Genomic DNA, 22,392 nt, shown 5'->3' with positions numbered 1-22,392 from the left:
TACCTTCTGCCAGTGAAGCAAAAGCATTGATGAGCCTTGCCATATACTGTCTCACTACATCACTCTTAGAATGTAATAATTTGAGGACACTTATCTGAAAAAGAAAGCAAACATTAACAAAAATCTCACTGAAGTAGGAAATACCAAAGTTAGTCTTCTATAACATTTTAAAAGCTTTGTTAAATTTTCACAGCAAACAAGCTTTCAATGTATAGCAATATCTTAAATAATGTCAATATGATTAAAAAATCTCCCAGTTTCTTTTATTATTAGCAGAAGGCTGAGGGTTAGATGAAAAATGAACAAATAAGCAGAGCTCCTCAGCTCAGTCTGTTAAAACACCATTAAGCTCTGTGGTGCAGGGTGAGAATTCTAGTGAACCAACACCGTCATCAGTTAAGGCTGATATCTAAAATTAATATTTAATCAGCGACAAAAAATAATAATCTGTTAATTTTGTTGATGAACTTGAATGCAGTAATGTTACCTGAATAGGAATGCTTTTGTCTAACAACTAACAGTGCGGGAAAGCAGCTCAGTAACTTATCAAGAACACTACATTGCAAACTACCTTTAATCTGTTTTCCTTCAGGCATTATTTATACATAACTTTCCTCTTACAGAAATTGACAGGGAGACAAACAGGTCGTTAATTTAATAACCCTTTAACTTTTCTAATGAATTTACTGCTGCAATGACAATGGAAGGCACAACGTAACAAGTAGGGCTGCTGCTTCAAACAACTGGGGAATCAACTATGCACAAAATTCACTAGTACAAATGAAAAAAGTTGCACTTTTGTTAGCAATAATATTGGATTACCAGTGACTGAAGCAACCTTTCAAAATCAAGATACCAGCAATTCCCCTTTCTAAAGGAAGGTAACAATCCATTCCAAATTCACAGAAATACTGTTGAATATGTTATTACAAGTGCATAATTAGATATTCCATAAAGGTATTGAGACTGAAGTCCTAATTTAGTTCTTATCCCAGATAAGAGGAATGGATTGAAGGTATTATCTAACAATACATAATCACTCAACAAGAGAGATAGCATCTGATCAAGAGCTGACTCTTAAGGAAGGGGCTCTGTAGGCTTCAGCTCAAGTCACAGACATCAAGCACCAGGAGAGGTTACGAACTTCCACTTGTCTACAAGAACTGTATCTACACTGAGAGCTCTGGTACTGCAAAGCTTTGCCCACCACATTTAAAGACTAGGATGCAGAAGTTAAATGTATCACATGATTTTGGCCTTACTATTTTTTTTTTTTTTGCCTCTTCCAGAGAGCTGTAAATTCTTCTGACAAGCACTTTATAGAAACAGATGAGTAATATCACATACAAGTTGGATGAAAACCCTTTCCAGCTGACCTGACAGTTGCTGTGGCAGTCTAGGAGGTCATTACTGATGTAGGCTTGCAAGACAGTGTCTCTCTGTTCTCCGGGATATGATGTTGTCAAGCGCTAAAATAAACATAAATAAACTGGTCAAATAAATAAATGGTAATGTGAATTGATGACCACTGAGATTTTAAAGGTGCTGATACCCCATAGCTGAGAAATCTCTTCTCGTGAGGAGAAGGAATTCAACCTCAGTGATCTAAGGGAAAGAGATTAAATGAACTGACCTGACCTCAGCTCAGTGATCCATTACAAAACTGTTACTTGGGAGCTGTCGTCCCTGACTGTACAGGAAGGATACAGCATTACTTCCCGTAAAGTTAAAGCACCCCTTTAATAGCTACAGATGTGGTGCTGTTCTAAAACATCTGAGGCAGAGTACTGGGCTAGAAGAACCACTGGTCAGACCCAACGGATGTTTTTTTAATGTGAAAATGGACACTGAAGCTTGACCAGAATTCCACTATTATCATCTCTCATGTCTGTCACTTTGAATACATCTGCTTCCTTTTCAGCAGGAAAATGTAACTTCCTGTGGTCACCTTTAATTTTTCTGAAATATCATTAGAAAATCCAAGTCAACCAAAAGGTAGGCTCTTGTAGAATACCTTGATTATTAAAGGAAAACTGGTGATCAGAGTCAAGTGTTTCTTGGATGCAACAATATTTATACAAATCTAAAACAGGGCAATACATGGAAAAAGTAACTGCCTAAAACAACATCAACAATTTATTTGAAAACACATCAGAAACTACTTCCACTGAATGTACCAGGAACTGTTATCTGGCTTTCCTCAGATGAAGAGGACGCCGCTACAAATAGATACCTACTGCCTGGGCTTTCTTCATCATCTCAAGAGCCTCGGCAAGCTTCACTGACAAAGAGAGAAGTTGCCTGTGAACCTGAACTGATCACCAGAACAATCACCTTGCTCACAAAATGGATTTTAGTTCTGGATCCCTCCAGAAGGGACGTATTTTCTTTATTTCTACAGAGGCCCTGTCTTACCCAGCGCAGAGCCTGCAGTAAGAAGGCCTTGAGACGGTCATTCCCTGTAATCAAATCTTTCTTCAGCTTTTCATAATCCAAAGAGGGCAACAATGGCACATCCTGCATCTTCCTACAATGCAAACGGGAAAGACATTCATCAAAACTCTTTCTCTCCTCATTCAGTGCAGCTGATGTTACTGAGGTGAGAAGAGCCAAAACAGGAACTCTGCTTCAGGAAACGAGCTTCCACATTTTCACACTTTGTTACTTTTATTACCATGTTAGAGCAGCAGACTTTTAAAACTCTGACTTGCTTTCTCACCATGCATGCAGCTCATTTACCAGCAGAACTTACAGATACTAAACTCTGACAACTAGACAATTAATGAGCCGAGCTTTTAGTGGCACAAAACAGTGCAGTAACAGCCTTTTTTTTTCCTGTGTGGACCACAAGGGCATGAGGAGCAGCTTGTGGGTCTTAGCACAGGGTTATAAACAGACGCAGTAACAAACTGCAGCTCCAGCTTCACCTCTCAGCCCGTAGACACACAGCAATGTCTTCTCCAAGGCAAAGGTGGTAGGCTGAATGGATTTTTACAGGCTGGACTATGCTGACTTAACATTAGACTTAATACAGGACCACTTTGCATGCACCAATACTACCCTGAGTTTTAATACTGCAATAGAAATTTCACTGAACAAAATTGCTTTCAGTCAATGCTTTAATTTTAATATTTAAATATATTTCACTAAACAATTGTTACTCTATCTTCCTATCCTATCACTTTTCAAAACGAATTTTACATTATACATAGAATCGTCCCTTTCATTATCTTGTGAACAAGAGAAGGTTCAAAATAGTGTCTCAAAAATTTAATAAAACCTTCACCTCAGATATATCATCTCTATTTGATTTTATAAGCCAAGATTTATTAAGTCAGTCACAAAAAAATTAAACTTGAAGCACCCAAAAATCCATGTTACTGATTCCCCATTTTCCTGGATTTGTGAGAAGCAAATCAATTACAAACAGGACTGTAAGGTGCAGAAACTGTAAAGAAAACACAGTAACCAACTCACATATGTGGAGTGGCAGATTTACTACATTAGCAACATCCTGCTGAAATTAGGATGTTACTGAACCTGCTCAACAAAAGAATACAGATTGCAATAATTGTGTACAATGTTTACTGAGATCAGAGGAAGCACACAGAGGGTGGCGATTCCCATTTGCAGATGACTTGCAGTACACTTGAGTTTACAACCCCCTCCTCCTTTTCTCTACACACATAAATGAAGCCCCAATACTTACTCAGGGACTAAAGATGCTCTTAACATTGTGGAAGCCTGGATCAGAAAAAGAAAGAAAAAAAGAAATCAGAACAGATCAGTCCAAGTTTCACATCATCAGTGTTACTAATGAGGTCCACAGTTCTTTTCCTATAAAATCTGTGTTGCAAAATAGAAACACAGCTGAAGAAAGATGGGACTTCAGTGCTTATCTTTCTTTTCCCTTAAAGTGTTTCACAAGTAAAAACCACTTTTGTTATGATCTGGCTATGCTATCTTTACTGTTACACTCTAAAAATTACCTACACTTGAAGCATTTTAAAAAAAAAAAAAAAGAAAAAAGTGAGTAGAAACTACCATCCAAAACCCACTGAGGAAGATGAAGAACTCGCTAAACACATTTATCGACTTAAAAAATTTTCATCCATTAAAGCCACAATACTATTTCACTGGAGACCTGGCACATATTGCTGCATCCAAATTTGCTGTAATTCTTCGTTTTGACACTAATGTTATCGGAATGCCTGTTGCTACTAACATATGCCCCTATATGTAACTATTAATATGTAAAAAAAGACTATGTATTCTAGTATGGATAAAACTGATATGGAACAGCAAGCCACTTCTCAGTGGTTCTGCCTAGGCTAAGTTCAATTTAAGCCTCAATATTTCCTCTCTGATGCAGTGTGACACAGAGCATGCTGAACAAATCAAAACTTAAAAATATCAACACCATATAAAAGTTGTCTGCTTCAGTAAATATTTTTTGCTTGAGGTAGTTGTAGGTGAGCCAGGCAGCAGCAATTCTGGCATAAGAGTCCTTCATATCATGCATTCTGATGTCAGCTACATGTCATATTCGCAGAATATTCAGTGTCATCTCTTTGTGTTGATCTCCCTACTCACTTTCTAAAAAATCTCTCATTACCACTTATGCCTTTAAAACCGTTCTTCTCTTCTAACCTAGCCTCTTTCAATAGCAGCTATATCATCAATGTCTATTGTCAGATTTAAAACTGAGGGATTCAGGAGACAAAAAGCATGAAATACCGCAGAGAATATTGAATTACACCAGCTGACATATTTGTGAACACACTACCTCGTGGCATCCTTCATAATACAAGGAACTGCTCTCTTAGATGTGAAATAAGCTTATACGCACATTGGAAAGCATTTTATACTACGTTAAGTCAATGAATGACTTGTACACAATAGACAATCAACAGGTCATACACTTCAAAATTAACCTGTCTTGACAGCAGTTCTCAAATCATAGATTATTTCACACAATACGAAAGTCTTTCAAAGTATCATATCTACCTAAACTGTTTTCCCCTCATTTATTTGTATTCATTTTCCTTAGCGTTGTTGATAAATATCAAAAATTAACTTTTGTTTAAATGAAACTGTTTTTCCAATCGAAACCTATCATCTTGTACCTGAGCGCACAACAAAATCACAAATCATCTGTAGTCTATCTGCACCAAAAAGGTACCACACAGTGAGGCAGACCCTGTACTGGAGCTCTGAGGGCTGGACCACAGAGGTGGAGAATCTTCTTGTCCAGCACTCACTTTTATGATCAGACCCAAGTTTATCAGTCTAGAAGCTGCACAGGAGGAAGAAAGCTCTCTCAGGCTTTTGGCGTTTTTGGGAAAGCAATAAAGGTACAGTTCACATTACGTCAGGTTCAATAAGGCAAAACAGAAATGGGAAAGAGTTTTTCAGGGTTAGTTTGTCCTTCGCTGCACTTTCATTTCTGAATCTGACCATGGTCAGCACCACTGATAAGCAGAAAGAATGCAACCATATTATAGGCAGAGATTTCCTTTTTTCACGTACGTAATTGCAATTAGTCATAAGTAAGCTAATCTGTATCTGTCCAGTACGGAACGTTGAGCAAGACATTGGCTTGGCTCTCAAAACATGTCATTTCACATCTCTGGGCCTTGATTTTCCTCATCTGGAAAGCAGATACAGGGATCAATCTCTTAAAATAAGCTTGTTTTTGAGATTTATGAATGAATAGCAGTGTGCAAGAGCTAAAAATTATCATTTTGCAATTAAACAACTGAATGCTCATGGCACAACCACCACAAACAGAATACCAAGAAGTTTAGTGTTTGATTATGACAGAATAGTTCTGCAAAATAGGTTAACAGTGGCTGTTAGAGTATAGTAACAACTCTGGTACTAGTATTTTCCTGGTTTGGCATTTATTTAGGCCACTATTTTAAGTAATTTTCTGAGAACAAGAATTGCAGTAAAATATTGCTAGAGAATTATATTTCTGGGCATTTTTTGGTAGTTATGCAACCCAGCAGCTCTCCTGTGGCTCATAGGGCTACAACTTCAGGTTCCACTGAAGTTCTACTTCAGGTCAGACAGCTGAGGCACCCTGTGAAGCGCACAGCCGGGCAGCGTACTGCGGGACAGCATCGCATGCTCTCCATCTATTGCTAAATGGGTCTGAAAAGACTTTCCGTCAGTTTAATTTTCAAACAAGTGATCCAAATACAGTATCACCAAGTGCTGATCATTCAAATTAACATCCAGGCTACCTCTTGCCACAGACTCTCAACTTTTCACCTTTCTATCCTCATTTTTAAAAAGGAAAGACGTGCAGCACCCTAGACGCTCAGAGCCCCACTACCCTGCCACCCTTTCTCCTCCTCATATCATGGACTCTTCAGCTCTCACTCCCAGACCACTGCCAGTCTGGCCAGCACCACCACTGCACCCATTCCTTGGCTGCTTTTGCTGCCTCCTGCAGTAGCAGCAAGGGGCACCTGTCCCAGCTCAGAGCTTGAGCTGATACCCCTGACAGGCCATAGCTGTTTGTACCAAGCCCCACGCCTCATTTTTAATGCCAGCAGCTTTGACCAGTTGGAAGCAGCAGTCTTGGCAATAGGAAGCACTAGCTCATGGACACAGGTGGAAATTAAGCCTGGGGAATATGACCCATACTCTGCTGAAAATTTCGTGGCTTCCCTCACATAAACACTTCTAATTAAAAAAGCAAATTACAGACCCATCCTAACATTTTATTTTAACTCTGTTTAATACTGTTATTGCTTAAGCAGAGCGCTCTTCTCCACCTCACAACATGCCTTGCCCCACACAGGCAGGGAAGGGTAAATGTGCATTATGAATTCCCTAGCAGGCAGCCCACCAAAGCAAATACACTTTGGCCTCAGCACCTCCTTTCGCATATTTATTTGTTTGTTTCCGTTTCTCCTGTTTGATACAGATCTGAGATGTCCCAATCTCAGGATATTTACCGACTTAAAATATCTTTACATAACCTAACCCCAGAAAGCTGTGTTAAGCTCTAGTTCTTGACTTGTGCATTAGCTTTAACAAAAGGAAAACCACACCTCAAAAACAGTTTGGTCCTACAAATCAGCTCTTGGGCTTACTTATGTCAGCACACTTACTTAATTTAAGACATATAATCTAGCCAGTGGAAAAAGGTCCATAGTCTTCACCATTATCTCCGTACACAGCAGGTCCAAAGCCAAGCTTCTACACGCATTATATCCGGCAGGAGTGCCAGCTGAACCAAGCCTTCACCCCTCTCAACACATTGCTATCACAGAAAGCAAAAGCAAGAGATTCTTGGGAACAAAGACCTGCCCTACCACCAAATTAATAGCAAAATTCTTTTTAAGTTCTTTGCAAAACTTTAGCCATATGCTTTTAAAAACTGACTTCTATGTTGCAGATACATGTAAAAACATAAAGCCTTTAAAAATTATTTTTAGGAACAAAGGGATACACTTAACTGAGGAAAGGGTTAATACTGAAGTCTGGAAGTGGGCAGAACAGGGCCCACTTTAGCCTTTTGGTCTTTTGATCCTCACAGATCTGTTCTCTTTCCTGGAGCTCATTCTAAAATCTAAACACTGATATCTTGTCATTTCCGTGGCAATAGTGCAAAAACTCCAACTGTAGTGTGTTTTTGAGAGAAAGAGTATTTGGATGCTGTAAAGTTGGGACTTAGTTGTATAATAGCTGCTTTTAAATAACTGGACAAAAAGTAAAACCATCAGCACTGTGCCTTCATAGCCCATAGAGCACTCTATAGAAAGTAAATTCTTAATGTTCTTATAAGGTTAGTAGAAGCATTAGGAACTTCAGCTCCAAGTGATGAATGCAAGGCCACAGACTGGAAGGCAGACAGAATCAAAGGCAATGCTGACAGGTAACTCCTCATTACACATCCATCATGTCAACCACCAGACGATGCCTCAGACAGCCAAGTTTACGTAGCTCCTCTTTACTACCAGTTTTCTTAGATTAAAAAGCATTTATTTCCTCAGCATTTTCTTCCAAGCCCTTTCCCCAATCTTACCTTTCCTGAAAGAGGTTAAATGTTAATTCAAGATTTTGAGTAACAGTATTCCTCAAACTGCCAGTGTATGAAAGTGTGAAGAACACGGGGCATACACAACTCATCTGCAATACACGATTCCCAACATACACGGACTTAATCTGGAACAAAACACTTTTCATGCAAAACCTGTCTTGAGGCATTCATTTGTCATAATTGAAACACATGCAGAAACTAAGTGTCTTAAGGAAAGGAAAAGAAACAAACACAAGAAAACAGCAGCCCAAGCATAGCTCATTCTGGTAGGATCACGGGGTATGACTTATGTTTGTGTTGGTTCTTGCCAAAGCCAAACCAGGTGCTATATTAAGTCAAGTAATTCTGTCGTGATGCAGATTAGCCACAGATGGCAGTCCTTCATTTTTGAACGAAGCAAGGCATGAATACAAACAGCATGGAATAAAACAAAGAAGTTCAAAGAAAAAAAATAAAATCAATATTTATAAAACAAAACAGATGCATTTCATGTGCAAGCCAAAACCACACTGATTTTATCAAATACTGTAGCCCTGTATTCAAACCAACTCCACTTTGCTATTTGATGTATATATTCATAATATGATGAAGGCTAAAGCTGAAAGCCAGATTCTGTCCTCAGTAACCGCTCTGAAAATGCACTGTGATTCAGTGTAAATTCAATGCAGATTCAGAATTAATAGTCAAAGATACAGATGAATATGTGAAGAGTAAAACCAAATTTAAGCAAATCTGTACATATCATTAGAACTTATAAATTTGTGCTGAGCTCATTTGTTATACGCTAATGACAAAAGGACTCCTACATGCAGCCTATGATAGATTAGACTGAGCTTGTGTAACCTGGCAGGTCTACTGGGGCTATGCAAATTTATTTCGTAAGAAGATCTACAAATGTTTTTAATTATATTTTTTTCTCTTACTTATACTGGAGATACGGTGTTATGAAAACTTCCTACTTGACATATAAAACAGGTTCTCCAAGACATCTGAATTGTACATTAAAATAGTCACACTGTAATACTATGTGGTAATGTGATGACAAGACAAAATGTCAGAAAAAAAAGAGTATAAAATACTTTATATAAAGAGTGAGGGGAGGCTGAAAGCTATCTATGTGTTCAAGAAATACCTCAGAATTAGAGTCAGATAGCTTTTCAAAAAAATTTATAAACAACTCTGCATTGTAAGTTATTACATTCTTTGTTGTATAAAGTTACATTTAACTAAGGCTACCTGTATAAGGGCAAAAGTTTCCTTTAGCAAAGATCATTTTATTCATAATTGCTCATCTGTAATCAACTTCTCTCCATCTCAACACAGACCATTACAAGAGGGAACAAAATGCTAAATCTCAATCAAAAGTTGTCCATTATGACCACTCACATCACCAACAGGAACAGGTTGATTGATACAGGTGATCTTTTAACACAGGTGAATGTGGGTAGTATTGTCTACATCAAGATAAAAAGAAGCACATAAGCAATAGTTCATTGCATTCAGTAATTCTATGACTATCTCTCAAAACAATGTTGTTTTAAGCAGGAAGTTAAGTGCCCACAGGGGTTACTGTAATTCCAGGTGACGAATACGTTTGAGAAAAAACTTATTTTTTCTTGAAAGATGAAATTTTGTTTTACCCAAAGAAAGCAATAAAAATATAAATACGGATTATTTTAAAGTAGAATACTCACATTTTTCAGAATTGGTGTCAATCACTTTTATGAATTGATTACTTACCGATTTACTTAGAAGTAGACTCATTTCCTCTCTTTGCAAAGAATGCACTGACTATGGGCAAAATTAGATACTTATGGTGTATCTGTAATATTGCCAGAATACAAACTTCCATCTGGGTTACAGAAGTCACAGGCAGTACACAGAATACTGTTTTGCTTTTTCAGTTTTCAATGAAAGAGCATCCATTTTAATTGTATGAAAGAATTTTATAATCTTTACTACAGAAAGGAAGTTTCACTTTAGAAATTAAAAATAAAAATACATAAAATACGATGCACCTTTGAAGAGCACAACTCAATTTGTTATATTATCTTAAAACATTAATATTTATTTGCTCTGTCAAAGGTGGTGTGGGATCAGCTAGTGTAGGCACAATTCAGGTACATTATATGCTATATACACTGATGTTCACGTGGAAGAAACAACTGCTTTCTGCATGCTATAAGAAGCTATGTTTCATATAAAGGTTGTGGACAAAGCTGCTCTTTTGCTGACATGCTGTGTTATGTGTATTATGAAGCCATAAGGTTATTCAGAGAGTCTATCTGTTCCCCATGCAGAAATTCCAAACCTTGCACATTTTTTGGCTCTTTGAAAACCATACAGCCAATGTCAGGACAAGTTAAAACACACAGAAAATTGTTACACATTGTGAAACGAAGAGAAATATAGACAGTGACAGACTGAGCAGGCAATGTGAAAGGATATAAAGATATAGACACTTACATATCCGTCATCACAAGGGCTCATAGAGTAATATCCCTTTACGGGCAAACAGGCACACATTAAAATAAAGAAGATTAAAAAAATAAGTTAACAGAAATAAATCACAGAGAAATGCACAGTTCTAAAAAACTGACAAATCAAAATCAGCTAAAAATTAACAGACTATTAACTTTGAAAAGAAAAGTATAAGCACCTTCTCCCAATCCATATGCATGTATGTTTTAGGACTGAAATCAGTGTGTCTCTTGTGATATATTTACATTACAAGTTCTCCTTTCAACACCTGGCAAACATACCTAGTCTGCACATTATCCCACTATAACTGTCAGTTGGAATAGCTACACACCAAGCCCTGACACATTTATGTGAATATATGACTTCTAATGTTCGCTACACTGAAGCAGCTAAGAGATACCAGTGAAGGTGGTATCAATCAGAAGGCCTCAGCTTCTAAGAAAGCAGCTGCAGGTATTCTCCATACTTGTTTTGGTTGGAGTTTCTCATTAGCACATAATGAAGACTGAGAAAGACAATTTAAGGTGTTTCAGCAATGTTATCAATTCCTCATCCTCAAAAAGGCTCCAAGATAAACTAAGAAAAAGTCTCTGGAAGGAAACCTAAGATTAGTTACTAAAATAAAAAATGGTGCTATTTCATGGTTTGAGTAGTTTAGTACAAAACATGCCATTCCCTTTTTAATTAGAATAAAATATTTAACTTAGAACAGCTTTGTATCTAAAAAGAACAGTCTTAATTCAAAATAAAAGTACACAATTCAACACAATGAAAGAAGACCAACATTAATCATTCTGCTTCTAGTCTTTTTGCACAAACCTGCCAATACTTACTTTAGAGGACATATTTGTGCAGATGGATAAGCACATAAACACTATATTTAGCAGGTTCCTCTAACAGACATATGCAGACATAACAGACATATACAGAAGGTATAAGAAACTTGCCACTCTTCATGATGAGCAGAAAATAAAGTTCTTTCTATTCTTTAACCAATTCTAAAAATCTAACATTATTCTTTTATTACTCAGAATTCTCTGATGTGAATGAGTATTTTAACTTTTATGGTGCTATACACACATGCAGATAGCTCCTGGCAAAGACATTTTAAAATTAAATTTAAAGACAAAGGACAATGTTGGTAGAGACCAGTAAGTGAGCAAAAGAAACCAGGAGATAACCTGTATAACAAGAGGACATTTCAACGTACACATGACCTAAGCCAGTGAAAATGTATATAGGCATCAAGACAGAGATGAATTAAAGGAAAGTTTTAACATTAAAGGAAACCAAAAAAGGTTGGATCAGATGACCTTTCAAGGTCCCTTCCAACTTGACCCATTCTACGATTTGAGGACAATAACAGGAAAAGTTTGTGGAAACCCCTACCTTTAGAGGATGCAACACCTTACCTTTAGAGGTGAGGAATTTATGCAAAGAAAGAAACATGCACAAGTTGCTGCAGGTAGTTGTATCACCTGCAGCAACTTGTGAAAAAGGCATCATATACCGTATCAGCAGAAAAAAAAAGAACTTCTCTTTGCTTGTGTAAAGAGGTAGGTTTGTTTCCTCTTTACCATATATAAGTGGTCACATATAAGAAACAGCACACGAGTAGGTATGGAGAAGACTGATATATTTCATCCTATGAAAAGCTTGCTTAGGGCAGATGCTGTTTGCTGTAATGTGCATATTATTTTTAAATGAAAGAGCATACACCTACACAATGCTTGGTGAATCCACTCTGAATGGTTCAGAGTAATAAAACAAAACAAAACAAAACACTTCTGTTACCCTGTGTCCTAGGTTTCATGTGGTCTCCTGGAGCAGAAAACTTTCACAAGTAAGAAGCAGAATACCTGCCACAACTATTACAGCCTGATACCATGTTCACATTTGTAGTAAAAAGCATGTTTGAGTAAAAAAGCACAGAGCACAAGAAAAAAAAAAAAAAAGAGCCCATGCTAGTCTTTACAGCTATTCCAGAAAATTAAAAAAAAAAATCCTCCTTGTTTACAGTTTGTAAACAACAGCTTAACTCTACAGAAGAGCTGGTGCTTTTGTCCAGTGGCAGAACAGCAACAAGAAAAAAATAAATTTTCCACAGCTTCAAGAGCTCTACCAAGAGAGACCTAAAACTTGCAAGGGACATTAATTCACCTAATTGTAGCCACAGGTAAATATAATCAAACTGAATAGCAGTAAAAACATAATGGGCATTTATTCTAGACCATGACACAGGAGCAATATATGCAAACAATTACACAGCTTTCTAGTCGCAGAAAGATTCTCCAGTGGTTAACACACACCTCGACTATTGACAGAAACTGCGTGTCTGAAGAAGCAGATCCTGTTTTCTCTTTAATCCAAAGTTTAGAGAATCTTGTTACATTATCCCTAATCCAAGAAATTCCAGGAAGGTGTATACTTTACTTGAATCAGAAAAATCTGTTTAGGGGTTTAAGACTTGAGTCTGTGCTACTTTCGATGGGGACTGAATGTACAACACTTCAGTGATAGAGCCAGAATCCATTTGGCTTCATGTGTATTAAACAGAAAGCTACAGGCATAAAACCCCCTACAACTCACGCTTCTTACTCACCAAGTCACTATTAGAAAGAACAGAGTAGTTAAAAAAAAAAGAAAAAAAAAAGGAAAACTTCAGTAATCTCAAGAGTATTGAAGATATAAAGGACTGATAGATCACTGTATTTAAAACTATTATTTTCAAATTTACCATTACCCACATCGATTCCCTGTCCAAATCAACATTATAAAGTCAGGAATCTGATTAAATCTTCAAATCATTGTTTCCTCAGCTTGTCAGACCTGGTGCTCTGACCTCCAGGTTCTTAGACCCAGACCTTTTGCTCTGACAATTGTCTCAGGTTTCTTCTCTCCCAGTTCAGGACCACACATGTCAAATGACACGATGGAAGATGACGATAACATTCAACTGCAGCTAGGAAAAAAGCTTTATAGTAAAACAGGGCTTTAGAGAAGCCTTGGAGACATCTCCCAACTGTAACACAGTAGTGCGGCCTCTCTCCCACTACATGCAGCAGATGCATCCTGTTAATGGACTGCAGATCAGGCTCACAAGCTGACCCAGGAGGTCACAGAGCTGGCAAGAGGCACGCAGTTGCCCTGTGAAAGAATGAGATCCAAGCCAGATTACCGGAGAGCACAAAGAAACAGCCAACACAAGAAGCCCTCACTAAGTAAGATTTTGTGGGTACGATTACACTGGGAAAGTCTTTTGGTTAAGAGATGTCATTGCCTTAGGTCTTAAAGCCAGTTCAGTAAGAAAGACTCGTTCTGGGATTTGTCTTCCTGACATAAATTTCTTCCAGTACGAAAGGACAGGCCTTCAGCCACGGGCAGGGGGCAAACCAGGAAGCTGATGATTGTACAATAACAGCACACATTAGTGACACATGCTACCTTTATTGTAATTTCAAAACCTGAGACCTTAAGGCTTTATGTTACACAATACTACTTGCCTGACATTAAAAATTGAGCACAGAGTACAATGCATTGGGAATAAAATCAAGTTTGTGTACAAATAATGCTACTAAGGATATAACCCAAGGCATACTCTTTAATTTCCTTGGGCAATACTTCATTTTGGTTACAGCACTGGTACAGTCCTCCTTCCCAGTATAACTTAAAACTACCAGTGTAGTGTAGCTGCTTTAAGAAAATATACTATAGAACTCAAGTACACGTCTCTGAGAACAATGCAGCTTTAGCATTTTCTGCTCTCAGAACCTGCTCACAAGCCTGGATTGTCCCCTGAGTTGTGCCACTATAGCGGACTGCGAACTCAAGCACCTCCTGTTTCCAAACTATGTTGTAATGCACATCTACTCATTCCCTAAGCAGCAGAAATTTAAGGCTGCATGTCAGTACAACAAAAAAAGAAAAATTTCCTTGCTAATGCTTTTCTTTTCTGCTCATCTATTTAGAGATATTGATCTGCCAAAACTAATTTAAGGGGGCTAGTCCCGATATCAGTGTCAGTGAAATAGGGTTAAATCCTGAATACTCAAGGCAAAGTGGGGGAAAAAAACCCCAAACCATCATATTTAATGCCTGCCAACTCTTTAGACATTGACTGTTTTTTTTAAACCTCTCACTTATCTTGCCTACACAGTGACCAAATGGTAAGCACGAGCAAAGGAGCTGCCCCTCTGCTAGTCTCTTCCTTGTGCAATTATACTGGCGACTGCCCCTTACAGCAGAAGTAGTTTTGTGAAATGGAGTAGCTGGAAAGGCCACACTCCAGTGTCTCTAATTAGTTAAGAGAGAAAAGTGAAGGGACCTTCCAACACAAATCCAGCACAGATGCTGCAAACTCATGCTACTACTTAGCCTGGGTCATGATGCCTCCAGCTTTATTCCAAAACTTATGTGAAAACCTGAAACCACTTAAGGATAGAACAATAACATGTAAGTGTATAACAATGAGGTATTTGGAATCCTTGAAGCAAAAGTAATGGGATGCCTTAGTGGCCTAGTGGCAAACAGTCAGAACTTGGTTTTTAGTCCATCTCATGTGGCTTCCTGGATCAACAGAGTTAGGGAGTGGTTAGAGGTATTTTGGGACGACAAGGAAGGAGTCATTTTTCTTCTCAGAAGACGGGCTATATATATTTTTTCTTCTTACACTTATTTCTGCTTCTACATTTGCTATTCATGTATAAAGACAGAATGCTCTTCATGGGAAATAAACAAGAAAATATGCTCAAATGAGTGTCGAGAAAAGGATAAGGTAAGGAAACCTGGTTATGATACAGTGAAGATCTACAGCAAAGACTGTGATTAGCCCTCCAAAACTTGGCTAATGCCTCAGACAGTCTGAGTGTGTGGGTCTGCTTATAGAAACAACATTAGATTTCAACCACAGTCAAGAAGTGACCTAAACCAGTTGAGAAACCCTTAATCTAAACAGTCTCCATGCTATAGCTGTCCTGGTGCTTCACTACAGAACTTTGCTGGCACAGCAACTACCACAAATAGTGTGGGTAAAGGAGCCATAAAGTCACACAGAAATAGTTATGCTAGCAAAGCCTAGGATGAAAATAGATACAACTGTGCCAGAAGAACACAGCTTTACTCAGCTTAACCTAATTTGCGACTGAAGGGAGGCAAAAATTTCCTTCCAGGAGGGAAAAAAAAAAAAACAAACCCCACCGCCACTAAATCCTCTTTCTCTGACCTATCTACATCGCTGGAGACCGTGCTAATAGTGGCCACAGCGCCATAAGTATAGTGGCAAAGGCACTTCTGGAGCAGAAATGCTTTTAGAGACGCTTTTAGAGAAGCAGAAGTAAATAAACATGATGCAAAAGATCAACAATCATTTCACAGTTGAGCATCTTTTAGCAGAAGGAAAAAGAGGCAGTATGGCTGCGAGAGATTTTAAGCAGTCACTTAATCTGTCCTGGAGGAGTAGCCAAGCATCAACCATTCCTTGTAAATGGCATCCATTTGTCTACCTTGTTCTTAAAAACCTCCAGTAACAGAGATTCTGGCTGAAATACTGTGTTTATACAAGGCTGCTTACCCACTTCAGTGATCACTTACTGTTCTTAAAACTCTTTAAAGTGTTTTTTTCAGAGAAGGAAACAGATGCCTATACCTGAAGGCTAAACCATACAAGGACAGATGTTTGTGTTAAAACAGCCTACGTGATAGGGGTACAGAAAGACATATGCAGCCTAGCAATAATCCACCCAGCTTTTATCAGTGAAGACGCAGCTTCAGCCACTTCTGCACTCTCTGCAGAGCAGATAAAGAAACAAATCAGCACCTCGCATAAGAATGACACTCGTCCCTCTGCCCCCTTCCCAAAAGGATTCAAGAGATCAGAGAATCAGCTTATGATAGAACAAAAAGATCTAGTAAGACTGAAACCCTGGGCAAATGGAACACCTTGAAAGACAGCAGAAAAAGAGGAACCTTGATGCAAGCAGAGAGCAGCAACAGAGAAGAGGGCATATGGCTGTACAGAACGGATGATCTCAGTACAGGGGAGCTGGGAGACCCACACAACCCCGACATCAGATGGCAAAAAATGCATAAAGCATTATCTTGGAAAGCCATCGGCAGGGAAAGAGGGAAGACCCCTGAAAATTGCTGAAGAAAGATGGCGGGGGTGGTACATTATGGGGTGGGAGATGGCATAACCATGCACATGATGTAAATCTGAGGAGTTACAGACAGCCCCTATTGCTGAGGTAGCAGACAAAGAGAGATCCTGATTCCTTCCTGAAACCCTGGGATACGCAGCCAGCAAAAGCTGCTCAGAGTACAGCTCCTTTATGGCACGCAAGTCAGAGAAAGGAGTTCTGACCATTAACAGGGAAGTGAGGGCATTTAAAACAGCTTGAAGAACAGCAAGGACTATTTATCTCTGAAAATATTAGCATGTAGAAAAGGGAACATTTTTATTATCTCCTCATCTTTTTGTAACAGATTTTCAAGAGGAACAAAATGTACCCATGGTGTCATTGTTACTAAAAACCTTGGCTAGAACAAGGAGCAATAATCTTATTTTTCTTCTGCTTTTCCTTTGACACTTCACAGCTCTCCTACTACAAAGTTAAGTATACATGAATATCTGCCACGGCAAAACCAACAAGCACAGTTCATGACTTTGGCTGGTCTTTGTAAAGCAGCGGCACATAATATTTTAATGCAGTTTTAATGTTAACGCTTACTAGAAAAATTTGAACAAGCTAGGTATTAAAAAAGGGTGTGAAACTGAATAGCTCTTACACTATCGCTACGTCATTTAAAATTTCACACCCCCGGGCACAGTTTCACAGACACTAGAAACAATCCTAAGTTGGTTCTGCTGCTGAAAAAAAACCAACCACAAACAACCTCCCTCTCCATTTCCATTTAGGCAGAGGAGATTGAGCAGAACATGAATGGTGGCTAGGTATACTGCAGCCATCCAAAAAGGAACAAGAGGCTGAAGTGGGAAGATAAAAACCCTAGGGATCCTGAGCTGCTTATCAATAAGATTAAAGATCCTCGGATATGGGGCTAAAGCCCATCATGTAAATCAACAAGGTGGCTTAGGTGCATCATCTCACTGCTCATCTGTGAACTAGCTTTTACAAAAATAGAAAGTCCTCCCTTACTCCTTTTCTGTTTGTTCTCATGTTCCTGTCAGATGCTTCTCCTTTAGCTGGCTAAACCAATTCGCTCTAGGGTTACAGAAGCATCACTGACAGCAGAAAGGAACAGAGCATGTGTTCACAGCTGAGCAACACCAGCCCCCTTTTTTAGGTAAATTAAAATGGCCAAGATGTGCCATCAAACCACATTCAGGACATTAGTTTTATGGGAGGGTTGGGGTTTGTTGGTTTTGGGTTTTTTTGTTTGTGTGGGTTTTTTTGTTTTTTAAACATTCAGTTAGCATTTTAACAGATATACAACTTACTGTTATCATAACAGAATTAATCATACTTATGCAGCTATGACTGCGTAACCATGTCAATCACCAGCATCTGAGATCAGCAAAACCTTATGTACTGCCATATTCTTACACAAGCTTGGACACACCATGTTTTGTCTTTACTATCTCACATTCATTGTTCAATACCCAGCTTAAGAGGTACTGTCTTTTGAGACAGTTACTGTAAAAGAACCAACATTAATACTTACAGTTCCAGGCCTTGTGAAGTCAATACTCTGTGCTACACTTTGTCTCATCTGATTGCTAAACAAGCGAACACAAACACTTTGAAGATACTCTGGTGTGATCTAAAAATTAGGAAACAAAGAGAGAACAAGTTTTATATAAAACTTACACTTTTTACCAGACAAGTGCTTCTATACTAAAGGTTGGAGGTTTCTTTTATTGGATTTTTTTGGGGTTTTGCTTGGTTGGTTAGCTGGTTTTTTAAGAGGGCAAGAAATCACACACCTAAGACTCATCGATGCAAGCACAAGGTATAGACTGCAACTGCAGTTCTGTTCAGAAATTAAGAAAACTGTAAACTCTCTTAGTCTGGGAATTGTTATAACTATTTACAAGACTAATGCTAAACATGCTCAGAGAGTCTAGAAGAAAACCAGAATTTGTCACACCTATGTTTGCATACAGATCTTCCTCAAAAGGTAAGCTGTCCAACAGTAAGCATGAAGCAGTTTTGTGCTTTAGACTTAGTGATATGCTGATGTGTTGTCTATCTGAAGAACAGAACTTACACAACTGTCTTGTACAGCAGAGACAATAATATGAATTACACAGTATAGCACTTTGTGTTTCTATGCAAAACATCTCAGCAGGTTCAGTTCTTTTGTTTGGGGAAATCTACACCACAATAGAACTGCTTAATTTCAGAACAGTTATTAGCCTCCCCAGAACAGAAGTGAGAGGACAGATTATAGAAATGCAAATGGGGACACTTCTGATACGCTCAAACCTATAGCGAGACAACAAAACCCTTCAAATTCAGAATGACTGTAACTTCGACATTATTCCAACTCCACTTGGATTCAGAAATGACAGAAACCAAGATTCATAATGGAAGAGCACCCTCAGCTGGACACACTTGGGAAGGATCAAATGACTGCCCAGCACAAGGCTTGCAAAGGAAATTAAACAAGCATCCGCAACAAGACATAACCAGTATTCGCTTCCTCCATCACAGAAGGTAAGAGGATACCACCTTGGAGAGCACTGAAGTATGAAACGGCAAATGCATGACTGTTTCTTACTGTTATTGAAGCTCATGTGAGCAAATACCTTTCCTAATCTGCTGTAAAGCAAAATCCACAACTACAGGCAAATTCTTCCCTGCAGTAACGATGTGAGCAGACAGTGATCCCAGACGCAGAGCAACAAACTACAGGATGCTCACACTGATGACAGCAGGAAGGTACATACTGACTTTTAGGCAGGCAGCACAGGAACTCCTAGGTCATCCTCCCTTCTAACAATTCACAGCTCCTTTAAAAGCATCTAGAGGCCACTAACAGCTGCCATAAGAATAATCTTCAGGTTATACAGAAGTTATAATACAGAGGCATGCTCACAGAGAACACAGCACAAAAGATGAAGCATAAAATCATATTTGTATAAAAAATACCCATAAGAAAGTTGTGTCTTCTGCAGTCACATCCGCATGGCCTGTTTTGCACAGTGAGTCACTCATTCACTCCTACCCCAGTTCCGTTTACCAATAAAATTAACAAGTTCAGCTCAGCAGAACAGAGCGCAAAGCTTTTCCTCACCAGAATTTTGGATGAGAAGATTGTTTCCACCACAGTGTAACTTAAAACAGACCTGGTAGCAGTTGTAAATATACAACCACCTCTGATGGACTGGATTGCAGTCAGTAATCACAGAAATGCCCTCTAATCACTGCTGACACCAAAGCTCAAAAGCGGACTCTCACAGGAGATCCGAGATATCTTGTGAGATGATGATAGTCTCTGCAAGATTTCTGAGCCAACACAATTCAACCCATCTTCTGTACTACCTCTGTTATAGTACGCAGGGGCAATGGAAGAACCTCTCATCTAAAGTGCTGCGTTTCACCAGTAAGGAGAGACTTACAGAAATAACTATGAAGCTTAATTCACATTTTAGTGGCATTCTCTCTCCACTTTCTGTGGGGTGGGGAAGCAGGCACCATCTGAGTCATTTCTTACCATCTTGCCACTGACTGTGGCCTCCAAGGAATCCACCAGCTCTGCAGTGACTCCAATGAGGTTACAGTAGTCCGCCTGCATTTTGTTAAATAGTTTCAGGTAGGTCATGGTCCTGTGCTCAGACTCCACTAACTGTTGATGAAGATGTTGCAACATTTCTGTTAAGAGAATAATGAAAGAGAAATAACATCACCTTTTCATTCCAAAGGGCAAAAGAACCCACAACCATTTGTACTGCTCTGAAGGGACAACTTCGACTACTGCTGTGGAATTACTTTTATCCAAGGGATGGAATTTCACTGCAAGGATAATTCCACACTACCAGTGTGACTTCATTTCATCGCAATAGCTACAAGTATTTATTTTGCCTTAATTGCCCAAAGAAACAATGGCTTCACAGTTACAGCAGCAATACAACTATTAGACAGTAAACAGCACTGAATACATTTGTGAAGAGGATACTGCTTTAAAGGTCTGTTAATACAAAAAGTTCCATGCTATCAGAGATAAAACAAGGCCATGGGCATCAAATCAGTACAACACATAACAAAATGCAGCTCAGACTTGGTTAACTGAACTTGCTATCTGCAGATGAGATTAATGCACTGTCTTCTACATTCCTGAAAGTAACAGTGGGTAAAAAACATTACTTCACCGAGCAACTGGAAAGGTCAAGCAGCCACTTCAAAGATGAACCAACAAAACAGGAGAATGACAGTACCCAGAGATTCATGCCACTGTTTGTTAGATTATACTATGAGGCTGGGTGTTTTCTCCAGTTAATTTATAGAAATAGACCATTGATACTTAGGTTACATACTGCTTTGCTTATTTTAAAGTAAATACTAAGTCTTCTATCTTTTAAGGAAAACGGTACAAATCACACTGTACCAAACAACATTCAAGTTATCCAGTTCCTCATCTTCATCTGCTGTTAAAATATTCACTGAATTCTTCGAAGATGCAGGGAATTCTCTACTTCATTCTCTACTTCTACAAAAATTCTTCAGGTGATTCCACCATTTACTGGTTGATGGTAAGCTATACTAGTTACTCTTAGTACCTTCAGTTTCTGAAAATAACTCCAATTTTTCTTTTATTTGTCTAAATTAAAAAAAAACATTTCTGATACATTTTGTTTCTTCAGGTTCAATTACTTTAGAGACTGAAGAAGCAAACTAAGCACCAAAATCTGTATCTTCCATCCCAGTCTCAGACCCAGACAAATTAGCATTCTACATGGAAGTCAGGTTCAGAATCTGGAGCTGTGTAGTGCAGTGCCATCTTCATGACTGGCCAAAACTATGAAAGGAGGAACAATAATTCTATTGTTACTGCTGATATTTATGTATTTTTCTAGAGCATTATGTTTTAAACTAGTTTGCTGAGAAGCCAGTATTGCTCTAGTGATGTGAAAATGACATTGTGCCCATCTGCAAACAGACTGAATACTTACCATAGGATTTTCTGGTAAACAATGGGCAGGAATCAGCTTGACCACAGAGTTTCAGACAGAAATACAATTCTTTTTCATAGATTTAATTTTTTTTTTTTTTCTGTTAGAGCATTCTGAACAGCCCAATATGACACAGCTTAGGTCCAAATAGACCCAAAGGGAAGAAAAACTAAGTAGCTAAGATGTAAAATTGGAAACTAGAAAAACTAGTTTCTGTTCCTGGCTTTGAACATACTTTGCCCACGATCTTTGAGGAAACCATTATCCTCTTTTCTGATTCACTGTCTCTCTCTCCATAAAGATGTAGATCATATGTTCCTGTAACACAGAAGCACTGGCAAACATAACTGATATAAGCAGAAATCTTTGGGACCTTCATTTGGAGAATCCCAAGCAGTACAAAGTTTCACCACAGAGACATGCGCTATGTTTAAAAAAAGCTCAGCATATAATAACTTGCAGCTACGATAAACACGCTCTGGAGAATTTAGGTCTAGTTATTCAAAAAACTGTCCCTTGCCATTTGCTTCCCTGCTCTCTGCTCGGGCACGAACCTCTGCTGTGCCATGACAGCTGGCATAGGGGCGGTAATCTTCAGCAGAGGGAAAAATGGGGAGTGGAGGTGCTGTATTAAAATATCCAGTAAAGCCTTCACAAGTCGTCTTCTACTGTGGCGATCTAGTTACGTTGCAGGTAGCGACGTACTAATCGTGCCCAAACATCT

At 38.6% G+C, this 22,392-nt stretch overlaps 1 protein-coding gene across 4 annotated transcripts in view; it reads right to left on the bottom strand.

Annotated features, from left to right (window-relative positions):
• ARMC9 (armadillo repeat containing 9) overlaps positions 1-22,392 on the bottom strand; it is a 65,053-nt gene that overhangs the window by 30,536 nt on the left and 12,125 nt on the right. For 2 of the 4 annotated variants that reach the window (XM_086467750.1, XM_086467752.1), the window contains exons 7-12: positions 20,213-20,370; positions 18,218-18,316; positions 3,710-3,744; positions 2,416-2,527; positions 1,377-1,469; positions 4-94 (exon numbers count right to left, since the gene is read on the bottom strand). In XM_086467750.1, the coding sequence (XP_086323876.1) occupies positions 4-94; positions 1,377-1,469; positions 2,416-2,527; positions 3,710-3,744; positions 18,218-18,316; positions 20,213-20,370 (588 nt within the window). Of the gene's footprint in view, positions 1-3; positions 95-1,376; positions 1,470-2,415; positions 2,528-3,709; positions 3,745-10,522; positions 10,559-18,217; positions 18,317-20,212; positions 20,371-22,392 lie in introns of all 4 variants that reach the window. The other 2 variants (XM_009949436.2, XM_086467751.1) reach the window with 2 other exon arrangements.

This window comes from Leptosomus discolor, chromosome 7, assembly GCF_034619465.1.
Source record: "Leptosomus discolor isolate bLepDis1 chromosome 7, bLepDis1.hap2, whole genome shotgun sequence".
Lineage (NCBI taxonomy): Eukaryota > Metazoa > Chordata > Aves > Leptosomiformes > Leptosomidae > Leptosomus > Leptosomus discolor.
Note: the sequence above shows the minus strand (reverse complement) of the source record. Positions and strands in the feature narration are given on the sequence as shown.